This window comes from Silurus aristotelis (assembly GCF_946808225.1).
Source record: "Silurus aristotelis genome assembly, chromosome: 28".
Classification (NCBI taxonomy): Eukaryota; Metazoa; Chordata; class Actinopteri; order Siluriformes; family Siluridae; genus Silurus; species Silurus aristotelis.
The window spans coordinates 9432507-9451065 of NC_139601.1; the positions used below are offsets into that span (position 1 = coordinate 9432507).

Consider the following 18559-nt stretch of genomic DNA (forward strand, 5'->3'; position numbering starts at 1 on the left):
GCTGTCCGGTCCCTGTACGACCGAAGCAGGAGCTTGATTCGCATTGCCGGCAGTAAGTCAGACTTGTTCCCGGTGCATGTTGGACTCCGGCAGGGCTGCCCTTTGTCACCAGTTCTGTTCATAATTTTTATGGACAGAATTTCTAGGCGCAGCCAGGGGCCGGAGGGTGTCAGGTTTGGTGACAACACGATTTCGTCTTTGCTCTTTGCAGATTATGTTGTCGTGTTGGCTTCATCAGACCAGGACCTTCAGCACGCACTGGGACGGTTTGCAGCCGAGTGTGAAGCGGCTGGGATGAGAATCAGCACCTCCAAATCCAAGGCCATGGTCCTCATTTGGAAAAGGGTGGCTTGCCCACTTCAGGTTGGTGGAGAGTTCCTGCCGCAAGTGGAGGAGTTTAAGTATCTTGGGGTTTTGTTCACGAGTGAGGGAAGGGTGGAACGGGAGATTGACAGACGGCTCGGTGCAGCTTCTGCAGTAATGCGGTTGATGTACCGGTCTGTCGTGGTAAAGAAAGAGCTGAGCCGCAAGGCGAAACTCTCGATTTACCGGTCAATCTACGTTCCTACTCTCACCTATGGTCATGAGCTCTGGGTCATGACCTAAAGGACAAGATCCCGGATACAGGTGGCCGAAATGAGCTTTCTCCGCAGGGTGGCTGGGCGATCCCTTAGAAATAGGGTGAGAAGCTCGGTCACTCGGGAGGAGCTCAGAGTAGAGCCGCTGCTCCTCCACATCGAGAGGGGTCAGCTGAGGTGGCTCGGGCATCTGTTCCGGATGCCTCCTGGATGCCTTCCTGGGAAGGTGTTCCGGGCACGTCCCACTGGGAGGAGACCCCAGGGAAGACCTAGGACACGCTGGAGAGACTATGTCTCCCGGCTGGCCTGGGAACGCCTCGGTGTCCCCCCGGAAGAGCTGGAAGAAGTGTCTAGGGAGAGGGAAGTCTGGGCATCTCTGCTTAGACTGCTGCCCCCGCGACCCGGCCTCGGATAAGCGGGAGAAGATGATGATGTATACGTAAACTCACCGGCCACTTTATTAGGTACACCTTAGCAGTACCGGGTTGGACCGGCTTTTGCCTTCAGAACTGCCTTAATCCTTCGTGGCATAGATTTAATAAGGTACTGGAAACATTCCTCAGAGATTTTGATCCATATTGACACGATAGCATCAGGCAGTTGCTGCAGATTTGTCGGCTGCACATCCATGATGCGAATCTCCCGTTCCACCACATCCCAAAGGTGCTCTATTGGATTGAGATCTGGTGACTGAAGGCCATTTGAGTACAGTGAACTCATTGTCATGTTCAAGCAACCAGTCTAAGATGATTTGCGCTTTATGACATGGCACGTTATCCTGCTGGAAGAGCAGTCCAATTTTGGTTAGCCTGTGCGAATTGTAGCCTCAGTTTCCTGTTCTAAGCTGTCAGGAGTGGCACCCGGTGTGGTCTTCTGCTGCTGTAGCCCATCTGCCTCAAGGTTCAACGTGTTGTGCATTCAGAGATGCTCTTCTGCATACCTCGGTTGTAACGAGTGGTTATTTGAGTTCCTGTTGCCTTTCTATCAGCTCAAACCAGTCTAGCCATTCTCCTCTGACCTCTGGCATCAACAAGGCATTTGTGCCCACAAAACTGCCGCTCACTGGATATTTTCTCTTTTTCGGACCATTCTCTGTGAACCCTAGAGATGGTTGTGCATGAAAATCCCAGTAGATCAGCAGTTTCTGAAATACTCAGACCAGCCCGTCTGGCACCAACAACCATGCTATGTTCAAAGTCACTTAAATCACCTTTCTTCCGCATTCTGACGTTCGGTTTGAACTGCAGCAGATCGTCTTGACCATGTCTACATGCCTAAATGCTACATATAGTATATATGTATTGTATAATGTGTAATGTACAGTGTGTATAAATATATATATATATATATATATATATATATATATATATATATATATATATAATATACATACACACTGTACATTACACATTATACAATACATATATACTATATATACATTGTAAACACACATACACTCACCGCATTTAGGCATGTAGACATGGTCAAGACGATCTGCTGCAGTTCAAACCGAGCGTCAGAATGAGCGCGTGTGTGTGTGTGTGTGTATATATATATATATACATATATACATATATACACACACATATATATACACACACACATAAAAAAAAAATATATATATATACATACATACATACATACATACATACATACATACATACATACATACATACAGTGAGGAAAATAAGTATTTGAACACCCTGCTATTTTGCAAGTTCTCCCACTTAGACATCATGGAGGGGTCTGAAATTTATAATCGTAGGTGCATGTCCACTGTGAGAGACATAATCTAAAAAAAAAAAAATCCAGAAATCACAATATATGATTTTTAAACTATTTATTTGTATGATACAGCTGCAAATAAGTATTTGAACACCTGTCTATCAGCTAGAATGACCCTAAAAGACCTGTTAGTCTGCCTTTAAAATGTCCACCTCCACTACATTTATTATCCTAAATTAGATGCACCTGTTTGAGGTCGTTAGCTGCATAAAGACACCTGTCCACCCCATACAATCAGTAAGAATCCAACTACTAACATGGCCAAGACCAAAGAGCTGTCCAAAGACACTAAAGACAAAACTGTACACCTCCACAAGGCTGGAAAGGGCTACGGGCAAATTGCCAAGCAGCTTGGTGAAAAAAGGTCCACTGTTGGAGCAATCATTAGAAAATGGAAGAAGCTAAACATGACTGTCAATCTCCCTCGGACTGGGGCTCCATGCAAGATCTCACCTCGTGGGGGTCTCAATGATCCTAAGGAAGGTGAGAAATCAGCCCAGAACTACACGGGAGGAGCTGGTCAATAACCTGAAAAGAGCTGGGACCACCGTTTCCAAGGTTACTGTTGGTAATACACTAAGACGTCATGGTTTGGAATCATGCATGGCACAGAAGGTTCCCCTGCTTAAATCAGCACATGTCCAGGCAGGTCTTAAGTTTGCCAATGACCATTTGGATGATCCAGAGGAGTCATGGGAGAAAGTCATGTGGTCAGATGAGACCAAAATAGAACTTTTGGGTCATAATTCCACTAAACGTGTTTGGAGGAAGAAGAAGGATGAGTACCATCCCAAGAACACCATCCCTACTGTGAAGCATGGGGGTGGTAGAATCATGCTTTGGGGGTGTTTTTCTGCACATGGGACAGGGCGACTGCACTGTATTAAGGAGAGGATGACCGGGGCCATGTATTGCAAGATTTTGGGGAACAACTTCCTTCCCTCAGTTAGAGCATTAAAGATCGGGTCGAGGCTGGGTCTTCCAACATGACAATTACCCGAAGCACACAGCCAGGATAACCAAGGAGTGGCTCTGTAAGAAGCATACCAAGGTTCTGGCGTGGCCTAGCCAGTCTCCAGACCTAAACCCAATAGGGAATCTTTGGAGGGAGCTCAAACTCCGTGTTTCTCAGGGCCAAAATCCCTCCTGCAGTGTGTGCAAACCTGGTGAAAAACTACAGGAAATGTTTGACCTCTGTAAAGGCTACTGTACCAAATATTAACATTGACTTTCTCAGGTGTTCAAATACTTATTTGCAGCTGTATCATACAAATAAATAGTTTAAAAATCATATATTGTGATTTCTGGATTTTTTTTTTTAGATTATGTCTCTCACAGTGGACATGCACCTACGATGAAAATTTCAGACCCCTCCATGATTTCTAAGTGGGAGAACTTGCAAAATAGCAGGGTGTTCAAATACTTATTTTCCTCACTGTATATATACACACACACACAAGATCTGCTACATACCAATCTAAAACAAGAATGGCAAGTTCAGACAACACACAAGAGCTCGAAGACCCGCTTGCTTGTTTTAAATCCGTACTGTGGGAATGTTTCAGGTTTCTTTTGAAGTACGCTAGTAAAGGAGGGCAAGTCATAGATATGACGATAACGGTGTGTCGGCATCATAAGGCAGCTGTACGGTACGAGTGGAAATACGACCAATATGCTAACACACATAAGACCACATCATCCACGTAGCATTACCTGCAACCTCAGTCCCAAGCGAGCGTGTTTTCTCAATGGCAGGTGGCATTGTTACCACCACACGATATTCACTCACTACTGAAAAGGAGGACAAACTGATTTTTTTGAAAATAGAATAAATCTAAAGTCTTTTATTTTGATGCCTGATTTTGATGTTTTGATACCTTGCCAAGTTACGTGGCAGGATAACAGCCACTTGTGGAAATGGTGGACAGTACAGGGTCAACTGGTGGCAGGTAAAAGTGTGCATCCCAAGTCATCCAAGGAATTTTATTTCAAATGCTGGGTATGGGAGCATTTTATATTAAACGCAACAAAGAAAACTGTATATGAAAGGTATGCAAATTTGAGCTTGTGTGGGATCTAAGTACCACAGAATGCACAAGCACATGAAAAAGAAAACACACGCGATCACCAGGTTGCGCAATCAGCTCGCTAGTAATACAGTAATGGATTCAATTAAAACAGTGTGAATAGACAGTAAATCTAAAAGCAGCAAATGACAGCAGCAGAAAACAAGAAAATAAATGTCACTGTTTTGGTTTTCAGCGAATGATTATGCATTTGTAAACCAATGCATATTTCTCTCTCTCTTTTTTTTTAAAGCCTGTTAGCTTGCAGCGTTTCTCCGTTCCATTCTCTTTTTATAGCATTTGCGTATTACAGTAACTTGTATATTTCTTTTTACACAAACTGTCAAAAAAATTTATTTTATATTGATTTTTTTAAGCATGGTTGTCAACTTAAAATCATTAAAAACAATACAAATGTGGATTAGAAAGAAACAACCCAACAATCCCCCATGCACTACTCAACAAGCAGCCACTATAAGCTTTTAAATGTCTAAATTATAAATTATAAATCTAAATCTATAAATCTAAATAAATATATATATATTATATATATATATATATATATATAAATAATTTATTTATTTTTGCCAGTATTCACAAACATACAGAATAAATTAAAAAGAAATTATGAGCAATACAGCAATGTCAAAGCAACTAAGCTTTACTTATTTTTATAGGCAAATAATAAAATCGAGACATTAATAACTGCACCTTGAAAGGGTGAGAGGTCTACATCTGCCCAGTTGTAGCTGCTGGCAATGCGACAACTTTCCTTCAACGCATCCAGATTTGGATACCAGTCACTCGGCAGACCTGGAGAAAAAGCAGTAATCATGCAGCCTCTCTGCATTACAATGCTTTTCTTGTCATTTTGATAGTAAATTGGTGATTTATGACTTTAGGGTAACTAACAATCCTCCACAACTATGAAAACATCATTGGGTACTGTTACCAAGAATGTATGGCATTTGCGCCGCATGAAGCTTTTCAAATGCAGTTTAACCCAAAACCACATTTTCACACATACAGTCATTAATCCCACACATTTTTACTCCTGTTGTCTCTTGAGTGTACTAATAGATTAAAGTAGTCACCTCATAGATTGATTTCCTGTTTATACACTATCCCAAAGTCAAAATAACCAATCATTACATGCACACCAGTTCCTGCTTTGTCTGCATGTTCCTTAATCTCACCATTAGAGGGAGACAAGCATCTGTTCCAGATCGAGTCACCAATTTTTTACTGGACTGGAATAAACTGGGTAATGCAGAATATGCTTTTTCATTTTCAATTGAAAAGCACAATCTTGATGCTGATTTACTTGCCTCAGCGTCAAAACTACAATTAATTCTTAATTTACATTAAGTTACATAAAAAAATATTAAACAGATTCAAATGCCATTGGTATTAGTTAGGAAGAGAAATGAAAGAAGAGCAGAAGAACCTAAGCCAGATCTGGTTACTGTGCGAGTATTGGTGAAAAAAAAAATTAGTTCAAAAATTTGATTCAGACAGAGAAGTAAGAACAGGGAATTGTTGTCTTACCAGTGCTGCAGGGCATCTGTTGCTGGGCTGGATGAGGCTGGTGAGAGAGATTCTGGTGCTGTTGGGGCTGCTGTGAGTGCTGGGAGTGTTGAGTGTGTTGGGAGTGCTGGGTGTGCTGGGAGTGCTGGGTGTGTTGGGAGTGCTGAGTGTGTTGGGAGTGAGCCTGGTGCTGGGTGTGTGCCGAGTGCGGGTGTTGGCCATGTTGGGCATGGGGGTGCGGACCATGCTGAGAGAGATGCTGTGTGTGGGGAGAGCTGTGGGCAGTGTGAGACGGGTGCGACAGGGGCACCTGTGCACCGCTGTTGGAGATGCTGTTGGGGTGAGAGTTGGTGATGCTGTTTTGACTGGTGTGTGGGTGGGTGCTGATGGCATTGCTTGGCGAGTGCTGGTAGGAGCAAGAAGTGTGGCTCTGCTGGGAAGACTCTGATGGGATCCCCATCAGTCCTGCAGCAAGATATGAGAACCATGCAGTCAACATTGACTCGGCAGACCACAGACTACAATCTAAATATATCCTTGTTGTGTGTGTGTGTGTGTGTGTGTGTGTGTATTTAGACATTCACCACTCCATAGATTTAGACCTTCACCACTACATCTTTTGGTAACAAGAAAAAGAAAATACAATGCAAGACAAATAGATTTATTTCATATATACTACTGAGTGAAGAATTTTGTTTACTAAAAACGTTTGCATAAACATTGTGTGTCTAACAGCTCTTTGATTTATAAACATGTTATCAAGTTACCATTTTCCTTCAGTACAGGGAAACCTGATTAAATGTATTATTTTGTTAACCACGCATGATTTAAATAAAGATAAACCACAAATGATTTAAATAAGGATAACTTAAAAAATTTGGCTATAGAACAGAATCATGCTGTCTCTCAAAACATACACCCCATAAGGATTGAAAGAAATTTTTGGCCTCGTGTCCACACTGAGACAGCGTTGTTAGTCAATAAAAGCGTAGCTTTTTAAAAATGCTCTTCAAAGTGGATAAATTAGAAAATGCTGTGGACTGTGAAAACGGAGGCTTTCAAAAACGATGATGCATTTTTAGTAATGGCCGAAAAGTTTCAAACAGCCAGATAGTAAATAAACAGCAGCAGACTGCACATGCGCAGTACACGGATGAAAGCATTTCGGGCGTCTTAGTGTGGATGAGCAACTTTTGAAAAAAGATCAAAAGCAAGTGTGGACAAGGAGCATTTTTAGACGAAAAATGCAGTTTTAAAATTTATTTGGATTAATGTATATGCGGGCTAAGGCAACCTTCTTGCTGACTGCTAGGCAAAATGTACAAGTGCCTGAACAGCGTAAAATTATTCATTTTGTACAGCAGTTGAATACAGTCTCATAAAACCTGGCTCAATTTCATTCTCATATGAGCAGTTTAAATAAATTCCTGTCTCTGTGCACACTGGGAGGCAGTGACTCAGCTCATTCACAGCCCCTAGCCTCTGCTCCATCTCGTCAGGCTTCTCTTTGACACTGCAATTGTGCTCGATTCCAGAGAGGCGTTATTGGTGCGCCAGCGCCTGCACACCCAGCAGCACTGAGGGGAGCATGTGCCCGCCTGCCTGCCTGCATTCAAGAGGCCCCTGTCCATCACAGCGTTGGCACACTAAACCTATTTCAGTGAAGTACTTTTAAAGCAGGCTCCAGGGCGGGCGCCTTCACAATCGCCAGAGAACACTCATCGGCCAGGTGACAGAGGTGCATCTCTTATCATCAGAAAAAGCCTATTGTCCAAGCGAGGTAGAGTACAGAAAGCAATTAGCCAGCATCACTTCTGAATAATCATGTAGGCTCATTACCTATTACCAAAGCCAGTGAATTAGCTCATGTCTCTGGCATCAGGGCGTAAAATCCTCTCAACAGCTTTTTTTCATGTTTTAATTGCCCCAGCCTGCATGCACGGAAAAAAGTAACAACTTTCAACTAATAAAACATAGATGATAAATTAAAGGAGAGGCACCCGCTGAATTTATTAACATGGCACATTTAAACTGAGGTAAGTAGGTTGTGAAGGAGGCCTGGATGACTTGTTGAGGGCGTTAATGCATAATGCAACCATTTTAAAAACAAAAGATTTTAACTTCTGTATAGAGGCCTTGTTAAATATAAACAGATTCTAAAAACAGAGTTTACGCATTGGTCACTGATATCGAAAAAGGGCTTCAGTGTGAAGCTACAATTTTCATAGTAATGAAAATAAAGAAAACTCTTTGAATGAGAAGGTGTGTCCAAACTTTTGGTCTGTACTGTGTGTGTGTGTGTGTATATATATATATATATATATATATATATATATATATATATAAAGTTCTTATTTTGCTCACTTACCCTGTTGGCTGAAAGACTGCTCAAATACAGACTTATAAAGGCTGCGAAACGAGGCACTGAGATCTTCAAAGTCAGAGAAGAGGAGCTGCTTGTCTCGCTCAGGGATGCTGTACTGGGGTTGGGGGGCCTGCTGCAGGCTCATAGATTGGGACACTGGTTCTGGGTGACTTGTCACCTGGAAGAACAAATTAAATAAATCAGTAGTGATATTATTAGCCCACTATGTGACAAAGATCAGTGACCAACACTAATCAGAGACAACAGTAACAACATTAATGACTTTTAGCGGTCATCAAGAACACACTGCTTACTGTAGCCAAGGACAAAAAGAAGCAGAATGGAGTTGTACTGTCTACATACAATCTATAAAATAAGGTTTATTACTAAAAAAAAATAAACCAGAACATTTTTATTGAAAGAAAAATCTGATATGATCCTTCTTAATCCTGACTAATCCTATATTCAATATCTTGGGACACTTTTTCTAACAATCTGTCAGCAAATCAATACACAGGTGATTTGCAAACTATTTAAAATTAAGATCAATGGCAGGGCTTAGAATAAACAAGCAAACAATCAAAAAAAAGATATAATGTGATGTAAAGCTGCTATGCAACTGAACTAGTTAGTAAAGTATACCACAATCTGTTTCGATATTGTAAACAGTGTGAAGAGAGGGAGGTGCAAATCCTGGCAATTGCACCTTTATATCTCAAAATTCCAACATTTCTTTTATCCAATCGGGCAGCAACACCCCCACTGTAGTGCCAGAAAGCTTTACACATTGAAAATGTAATAGGCTACAATTAATAGAATTGCATGGTAAGAAACTAAGCCTCTGATCCCTGTAGAGAACTCTGTCTAACAAGCAGCTCTTGTGGAAACGGAACAGAGATGAAGCAGAGGTGGGCTTGTTCATATACCAGCAGCTTCAAACTCCAGGCCAACAACATGGTTGCTGGTGGATGCACCAAAAATGTTGAATGTTTACTAGAAATAAATTCAGAATTACGAGGGAAAAAAAAGTGTGAATGAAATGTCGAGGAAACTGGCTTCCACAGATTCAGGCCAAAGAAAACAACAGAATTTGGGGTTCATTCATTTCAAATTAAAACAAAGAAAACACCGTACAGTGTTAATTTTTTATGACTAATCTGACATTTCTTTTTATTTACAAATTTATATTTATATATTTGTATTTGCATTTTTGAAGCAATATGGCAATTAAATGCATTAAATAAGACAGGGGGGTATGGAGAAGGATGATCCGCTGTGGCGACCCCTAATGGGAGAAGCCGAAAGAAGTAGATAAAATGGGTTTAGTTTTCACAGATATTCTTGTATGCAATTTCAGTAAATAAAATGCAATAATCATGCAATAAAATTGTTTATTTCAAGATACCGGTCTTATTTTCTTTTGCATATTTAGTATTGCTCTTTAAAAATAAAAGTACTTCTTATCCGATTACCTGATTAAATCGATGGAATAATTGGTAATAATACTTAACTCAAATAATTAATGGCTACAGCCCTAATTTACCATAAATCAATCTTGCCACATCAGTAAGATCCAAAACCTAATTAAAAATATTCAACGAAGTTACGTTACAATGACCATGCAATATTAATTATATAATTTACAATATTATTAATCATTTACAATATAATTAATAATTTACAATTGTGCTTAAAAGTTCCCTAACCCTTCATCAAATTTTCACAAAAGTCCTAAAAGTATACAACGTGATCCCCCTCATATAAGACAAAAATATTATTATTTGTCATTTACAGTGTTGTGCTCGTTACTAAAAAATAGTAACTAGTTACAGTTACTCGTTACTTCATTTAAACAGTAACTCTGTTACTGTTAAATGTAACTTTTTAGTTACTTTTTTAAAGAACCTTCTTTAATGTTCCCATTAATGCCCTTTTATGCGTTATGTTCTACACAAACACAAAACTGACTTAAACACAAAGTAATTTTTAAACACTATTTTATTGAAGTCAGACCAGCACAATCTGAAATAAATAGCAAAACAAGCTGAATAATATATTCACAATCAAAAACTAAAGTGGCTTCTGCTGTTGTGTTGAGCTCTTAAAAATGTTCCTTTCACAGCTGAAGTATGAAAACTATCAACAATGTAGAACAGAACACCGGGTTAGCTTCTAGCTACTCGCTCCTCAGGCATGGAGTTTCTGGAGGTGTTTCAACAGATTGGAGTTGCTGTTTATCACAGTAGATACAGGCTTTGAACCAGAAAGACACAACTTACATTTGACTTAAAAGTTTTTGTCTTTATGCTCAACTAAAGTAAAATAATGAGCATATTTCCACTTTGAGAAACTCGTCTTGCTCTCGCCTCGACCCGCCATTACTGCCACACAGACCTGAATAAATGGAGACACGCCCACAGTGCGTCGCCTTCCTGTTTACAGTGGTTTATCCACCAATCCTACAATGCGACGCTGCTGTAAGCATGTTAGGCTGTAGTCTACACTTCAGCCGAAATTCATTTATTTATAAAAGTAACGGGTAACGCACCATACGGTAACAAGGTTACTTTTTTTTTTTTTTTTAAGTAACGCGTTACAGTATTAGTTACTGTCAAAAGTAACGCCTTACCGGTATTAGTAATGCGTTACTGCCCAACACTGGTCATTTATTTACTGAAAAAAATCCAATATTGCATATCTTTGAGTGACAAATGTTATGTGAACCTCTGTGCCCAATGGGATGGCTGGCACTCAGCGTGTCGGTGAGTGCCCTTTTTTCTTTTTCTTTTTCTTTCTTTTCTTCTTTCTTTTTAAAAACAGGGATCTAATCAAAGTCTAATCATTAGGTTTTTGGGGACACATGTTTGTGAAAGTGTATAATGTTACAAATAAAGACTTCTTCAGGCTGGAAAAAGCTCATCAAGTGGAAGTGTCTACCAAACTATCTCTAAAGAGTTTGGAATCCACAAATCCACAGACAGACAAATTCTTAAAGAAAAAAATTCAGATCACTACTACCCTCCATAAAAGTGGTCAACCAACAAAGATCACTTAAAATCTGTTTGGATTTTAAATATTTAATCACTCCGGGCTGCGTTAGGAAGGGCATCCAGCGTAAAACATGTGCCAAATCAAATATGCGGATCACAAATGAGAATTTCATACCGGATCGGTCGAGGCCCGGGTTGACAACGACCGCCACAGGTATTGTTAGCCGACAGGGTACCGGTGGAAATTGGGCTACTTTTGGCCGAAGGAGGAGAAGGAGAGGAGTATGATGTCTACAGAGACGGCAGGAAAAGGAGCAGTGTAGGAGAGTGGCGGTTCGGGTTGGTACTTTAAATGTTGGTACTATGACGGGTAAAGGGAGAGAGGTAGCGGATATGATGGAGAGGAGAAAGGTAGATATGCTGTGTGTTCAGGAGACCAAGTGGAAAGGGAGTAAGGCCAGGAACATTGGAGGTGGGTTTAAACTGTTTTATCATGGTGTGGATGGGAAGAGAAATGGTGTAGGGGTGATTCTGAAGGAAGAGTACAGTAAGAGTGTAGTGGAGGTGAAGAGAGTTTCTGTTAGGGTGATGATCGTGAAGGTGGAAGTTGAAGGGATGATAAATGTCATCAGTGCCTATGCTCCACAAGTTGGCTGTGAGATGGAGGAGAAGGAAAGATTCTGGAGTGAATTAGATGAAGTGGTAGATGGTGTACCTAGGAAAGAACGATTGGTGATTGGGGCAGACTTTAATGGGCATGTAGGTGAAGGGAACAGAGGTGATGAGGTAGGTATGGTTTTAAGGAGAGGAATGTGGAAGGGCAGATGGTGGTAGATTTTAATAAAAGGATGGAAATGGCAGTGGTGAACACGTATTTTAAGAAGAAGGAGGATCATAGGGTGACGTATAAGAGTGGTGGAAGGTGCACACAGGTGGACTATGTTCTATGTTGGAGATGCAACCTGAAGGAGATTGGAGACTGTAAGGTGTTGGCGGGGGACAGTGTAGCTAGACAGCATCGGATGGTGGTCTGAAGGAGATTGGAGACTGTAAGGTGTTGGCGGGGGACAGTGTAGCTAGACAGCATCGGATGGTGGTCTGTAGGATATTTTTGGAGGCGAAGAAGAAGAGGAGGAAAGTAAGGATTGAAAGAAGAATAAGATGGTGGAAACTGAAGGAAGAAGAGTGTAGTGTGAGGTTCAGGGAAGAGGTCAGACAGGGGCTTGGTGGTGGTAAAGAGGTGCTGGATGATTGGGCAACTACTGCAGGAGTGATGAGGGAGGCAGGAGAAAAGTACTTGGTGTGACATCTGGAAATAGAAAGCAAGACAAGGAGACGTGGTGGTGGAATAAGGAAGTGCAGGAGAGCATTAGGGGAAAGAGGTTGGCAAAACAGAAGTGGGATAGACAGAGTGATGAGAAAAGTAGGCAGGAGTACAAGGAGATGCGGCAGCAAGTAAAAAGGTATGTGGCGAAAGCCAAGGAAAAGGCATATGAGGAGCTGTATAAGAGGTTGGACACTAAGGAAAGAGAAAAGGATTTATACTGATTGGCCAGGCAGAGGGACCGAGCTGGGAAGGATGTACTGCAAGTTAGAGCAATAAAAGATGGAGAGGGAAATGTGTTGACTAGTGAGGAGAGTGTGTTGAGAAGATGGAGGGAGTATTTTGAGCAGCTGATGAATGAGGAAAATCAGAGAGAGAGAAGGTTGGAGGATGTGGAGTTGGTGAAGCAGGATGTAGATAGGATTAGTAAGGAGGAAGTGAGAGCAGCGATTAAGAGGATGAAGAATGGAAAGTCGGTTGGACCAGATGACATACCGGTAGAAGCGTGGAGATGTTTAGGAGAGATGGCAGTGGAGTTTTAAACCAGATTGTTTAACAGGATTCTGGAAGGGGAGAGGATGCCTGAGAAATGGAGAAGGAGTGTGCTGGTACCGATCTTTAAGCATAAGGGAGATGTGCAGACCTGCAGTAACTACAGGGGAATTAAGTTGATCAGTCACACCATGAAGTTATGGGAAAGGGTAGTGGAAGCCAGGCTAAGAGAAGAGGTGACCATCTGTGAGCAACAGTATGGTTTCATGCCGAGGAAGAGCACCACAGATGCCTTATTTGCTTTGAGGATGTTGATGGAGAAGTATAGAGAAGGACAGAAGGAATTGCATTGTGTATTTGTGGATTTAGAGAAAGCGTACGACAGGGTGCCGAGAGAGGAGTTGTGGTATTGTATGAGGAAGTCAGGTGTGTCAGAGAAGTATGTGAGGGTGGTGCAGGACATGTATGAGGACAGTGCGACAGCAGTGAAGTGTGCAGTAGGTACGACAGACTGGTTCAGGGTGAAGGTTGGACTGCATCAAGGATCAGCCCTGAGCTCTTTCCTGTTTGCAGTGGTGATGGACAGGTTGAAGGACGAGGTCAGACAGGAGTCTCCCTGGACTATGATGTTTGCAGATGATATTGTGATTTGTGGTGAGAGTAGAGAGCAGGTTGAGAAGAGCCTGGAGAGGTGGAGATATGCGCTGAAGAGAAGGGGAATGAAAGTCAGTAGGAGTAAGACAGAGTACATGTGTGTGAATGAGAGGGAGGGCAGTGGAGTGGTGCGGTTACAGGGAGAAGAGGTGGAGAAGTTCAGGTACCTGGGGTCAACAGTGCAAAGTAATGGAGAGTGTGTTAGAGAAGTAAAGAAAAAAGTGCAGGCAGGGTGGAGTGGGTGGAGAACAGTGACAGGAGTGATTTGTGATAGTAGGGTATCTGCAAGAATGAAAGGGAAAGTTTATAGGACTGTGGTGAGACCTGCGATGGATTAGAGACAGTGGCATTGAGTAAAAGACAGGAGGTGGAGCTAGAGGTAGCAGAGCTGAAAATGTTGAGGTTTTCGTTGGGAGTGACGAGGATGGACAAGATTAGAAATGAGTTTATTAGAGGGACAGCACATGTAGGATGTTTTGGTGACAAGGTGAGGGAGGCGAGATTGAGATGGTTTGGACATGTGCAAAGAAGGGACATGAATTATATTGGTAGAAAAATGCTGAAGATGGAGCCACCAGGTAGGAGGAAAAGAGGAAGGCCAAGGAGGAGGTTCATAGATGTGGTGAGGGAAGACATGCAGGTAGTTGGTGTGAAAGAGGCAGATGTAGAGGACAGGGTGGTATGGAGACGGATGATCCGCTGTGGCGACCCCTAATGGGAGCAGCCAAAAGAAGAAGAATCGCTCCCAAACCATTTGTATATATTAAAATGTGCAGCGAAACTGTAACTGTAATTTAACTGCTAGATTAAGCAGAATTACTGCATGCAGGCACATCATACATGCTTAACCTATTTGAACAGACATGCCCAGCCGGTCTGCACCAAAATTACTATTAATTGCAAGCATAGCCTTAATATTTCTTTTAGTTAAAACTGGTTAAAAGCACTGAAGTACAGGCTGTTGGTCATAGTGGTCAAGTGTTTTGTATGTGCCACAACCACAGCAAAACAGAAAACGTGCAAATATTTGCAGCACACCATGTCACTCTACATACAAAAATGATTTTGCTATACGTTCATTAAAATGTTTTACACAAACTGCTAAAGTACACATTTGTTAGATTTATGCAAATAGACATTTGCAAGTGGTTTATATTCTGCCAGACCCTTGATTTAGAACCAACAATCAATAAATATAGAGCAAAAGAGAGAAAGCAAGATTTCAAAACATGTAAAAGTATGGAAAAGCAAAAGAGAAAAATAGAGAGGAAAAGTGGGAATAAGCAGTGTTTGGCATGCAGTACTGAATTCAGCAGTGTCTGTAGTGGATCAATACTAAAAGCCTGATGTGAGGAGCACAAGGGCTGCAACAAAGGAGGGGGTGTTTCTGGTGGAAGGTCTTTAGAGGCAGCACTTCCCTTTAGCTTGGTTCCAACAGTATGCAGGCTTCCTTTCATTCCCTTAACCCCTGATTGAGTGTGCCTCCATGCCTCGGATTAAATATTCACAACGTGTGTGTATACTGGGAACTCGGGAGAGGGAAATCTCCTAAATGACTAAAAAAATCTGCCAGCTCCTTCTAGTTCTGCTCTTTTTTAATCTGTTGATTTTTCTGATATAGCATTGCTAGAAGAGCACAAACATTCCCCCTGTAAGTATATGTTCAGGTAAAGTGGTTAAGGGAATACAGTCTTGTCTTACCGGGGTGTAGCTGTGTACACTCCCTACACTGTTCAGATTGACTGAGGCAAGGCTCTGGTCAGACAGGCTGTTGTTAAGGCTGCTTCTAGGGCTATCACTCCCATCTTGGTCTGGGTTGTATAATGCCACCTGAAAAATAGATGAGATATCAATTGCAATTATGAGCAGACAAAAGGTGCCATCATGATCTGGGCATGTAAACTTCCAAAGGCAAAGTGCAACAAAAAAGCAAACGAACCTAAACTTTTGGTTATTGAAAACAGAAAGACAAGGTCTTGGCTTGGTTCTACACTCAAAGGCTTTTACATCAAAGCTTTGGTGTATGGCCTCACTGAATAAACAATGTTGGGGCGGAAAAAAACTGATGTCTGTGAGAGTTATGTTGCCCTGTGGTGGCTTATGAACAGGTATAGACTCAGTCATTCCAGGCTGTAATGTAAAGGTCATCCTACAGTAAAGAACATAGTATCTGAGAAGCATTAGCTTGGTTAGAGTAAATTGGTCTGAAGTAGCTCAAAACAAATTATTTGCACTAGAGAGTATCTGACCCTTACAAAAGTAAAAAAAAAAAAACCTATGAGTATATGGGGTTCTTTATACATAGTTCTGCACACAAATTAATCCTTGTTATAAAGCTTTCCTCCAAATATGTTTGTTAGGAGAGAGTAAAAAAGATACTGGAGAAACTAAATGTAAATCAACATAATGAGATCCTGAGAGAATAGCTCAATCAAACTTCCTGTGTTAGGAAAGGATGAACAGAATTGCAATAATACTGCTGCATCTCATGGCAGCCCTAGTCTGATGCTTAACCCTCTACAGTCCACAGTTTTTGGGTCATTGGCAGGTTCTCAAAATACCAAAATTTGTTTGCAACCACTGTACCAGCTAAAACACAGCTGTTTTTTGTTATGGTTCAGGGAAATAGCAACAGCCAAGCTTTTAATCTTTTTTGGCTTGTTCCGGAAGACACAGACAGGGAGGGTAAGGGAAGGAGAGGAATAGAGAGGGAATAAGAGAAATAGCGAGAGAGAGATAGAGGGAGGAACAACCAAAAAAGGAGGAAAAAAAATAATTCCACTTCATAGTCTCTTACAGACAATTCATTCAGCCAGAATGAATGTCTCCCAATCCTATTATTCACCTCGCTTCAAAAGAAAAACATAATAGATCCAGTCTGGATCACATGGAGAGGGAGGATTTAATGGCCTTATTTGCATACTACAACCTTCTTCCAAATGTGTGTAGGCCAGACTCCAGCGTTCATTAGAACGTCTAACCCACAGAGCCAGAGGAGCAGGGGATACGGACATGCTGGAACAGTTCTAATTACAATCAAATCCAGCACATCAGACAAACATAAGCATTATGTGTAATAAGGCCTTAAAAGTAACCTTTTAGCCACAAGCCTCCACCACAGGCAATTTTTATTCTTTTGTGATAAAGTGTCAGTTTTCAAAAAGCTCCTTAAACTGTGATTTGCTAAAGACCCCAAAGACGACGCCTACACTTCAAGAACACACGGCAGGCACTCAGTTAAAAAAAAATCAGCATGGGGTGAAAAGGGGTGGGGGGGGGTCCACTACGAATTTAGAGTGTTAGGCCTATATTTAGTCATGAATTAAAGTCAAAACCCAATGGTGTTTTTTACATGGAAGACTAAGCTGCAGCATGTGTGAGATTTCAAAAGCAAAGAATGTACCCGCGTGGCTTAAGCAATGGTGCATACCAGAGTAAAGATTCTGGGATTTACATATAGTGGTAAAAGAAGGACAGGTGAAGACAGCAGATTTTTCATCTCTGATTTAATAGGATTCTTTCTTCTTCTGTTGGCCTTTTTTCCAGGACCAAAATTGGGAATATGGCAAAATATCTAACTAAAAAGCAGATGTCAGTCCGGGTGTGAGTTTGTGCTGAGCGACCAGTGACTAGAATGAGTTGTTATAATGGCCTGCACTAACAGGTGGGAAAATTTGAGAAAGAGGGAATTCCACAAAGCACTGAGTAAAGGTGGTGGCTGTACCATTTATGGGCCTCTCACTGAGAAATAACCTTTCAAAGAAACCCCAACTCCTGGTACTGTTTTTCCACTTTGACTCCTACCTAAATTTGTTTTTATGTAGAGCATTAGAAGGAAAGCTGCAAGACCTAAAAACATTGCATTAGTCACTGGGGTTCAGGTGGGAATCAGACAGGTATGCCAAAATAAATGGCTTATACCTAAACTGAGCTTTTAGTCAATTTTTTTAGTCAGAAATTTTAAACGTGGATAAAAAGAGGTCCAAATTTTGAACATGATTCACAAAGAAATGAAAGACATGAAAGAATGAACCAAAGCTTTTAGACAGACCTATCAGTAAGTAGCCACTTTTTCTCTACACATATTGCATAACCAGCAGAACAACTTCTCGTCATCCAAGGAAAAATGGAAAAAAATTTTATGTGGTTTTCGACTGCATGAGCTTTTGAAGTTCAGAGACTAAAATGTGTCATAAAGCATTCATTTTGCAATCACTTTAATTTCACAGTAAACTTCAACATGCACACATTCTGCAGTCTTCCTTACCAAAACAATATACATTTTATAAATCCTTTTGGTTTAATGAAAGGAAACCACTAAAATGTGCTGCTGAATTCTTGATTCTGGTTTGTAAGAAGGAGTTTATGAATTATCTACAACAAACTTTTAACAATCTATCTTAACAGCAGCTTTAATAATATTGCTGGTTTTAATTTTAATTAAAGGCCTTAATTTTAGATCTTGTTCTGTTACGGTTTCTATAGCAAACGTAAATATACTGAGAATTGGGGTAGGGTAAATGATCAACATAATCTTAGACTAATAATTAATGGATTAAAAACAATGTTATTTAACAAAGACATTGATAAAGTCATTGATAAAATGACATTTTCTGTAAGATGTTTAACATTTATTGAAGGTGTTTTCTGCCATGGGAATGCCGATGGACGAGGTTGTCCTAACGTCAAAAGAAGGCAAAGAAATTATGTTTGTAGTTGTGTGTAACAAAAAAAAATAAAAAATTATTCAGGGCTTATTTTGTGTCAAAGATTTAATA

The 18559-nt window shown here is 40.9% G+C and overlaps 2 protein-coding genes across 3 annotated transcripts in view; both read right to left on the bottom strand.

Moving 5' to 3' along the window:
* The window catches only part of LOC310722016 (uncharacterized protein), a 4924-nt gene extending 3918 nt beyond the window's left edge, over positions 1-1006 (bottom strand). The window contains exon 1 of the mRNA XM_083534317.1: positions 1-1006. This exon is cut by the window's left edge and continues 738 nt beyond it. The gene's annotated coding sequence lies outside the window, so the exon portion shown is untranslated.
* The window catches only part of foxj3 (forkhead box J3), a 124955-nt gene that overhangs the window by 23237 nt on the left and 83159 nt on the right, over positions 1-18559 (bottom strand). The window contains exons 6-9 of one of the 2 annotated variants that reach the window (XM_083534156.1): positions 15483-15611; positions 8325-8499; positions 5978-6421; positions 5141-5242 (exon numbers count right to left, since the gene is read on the bottom strand). In XM_083534156.1, coding sequence (XP_083390282.1) covers positions 5141-5242; positions 5978-6421; positions 8325-8499; positions 15483-15611 — 850 coding nt within the window. Of the gene's footprint in view, positions 1-5140; positions 5243-5977; positions 6425-8324; positions 8500-15482; positions 15612-18559 lie in introns of both variants that reach the window. The other variant, XM_083534155.1, reaches the window with a different exon arrangement.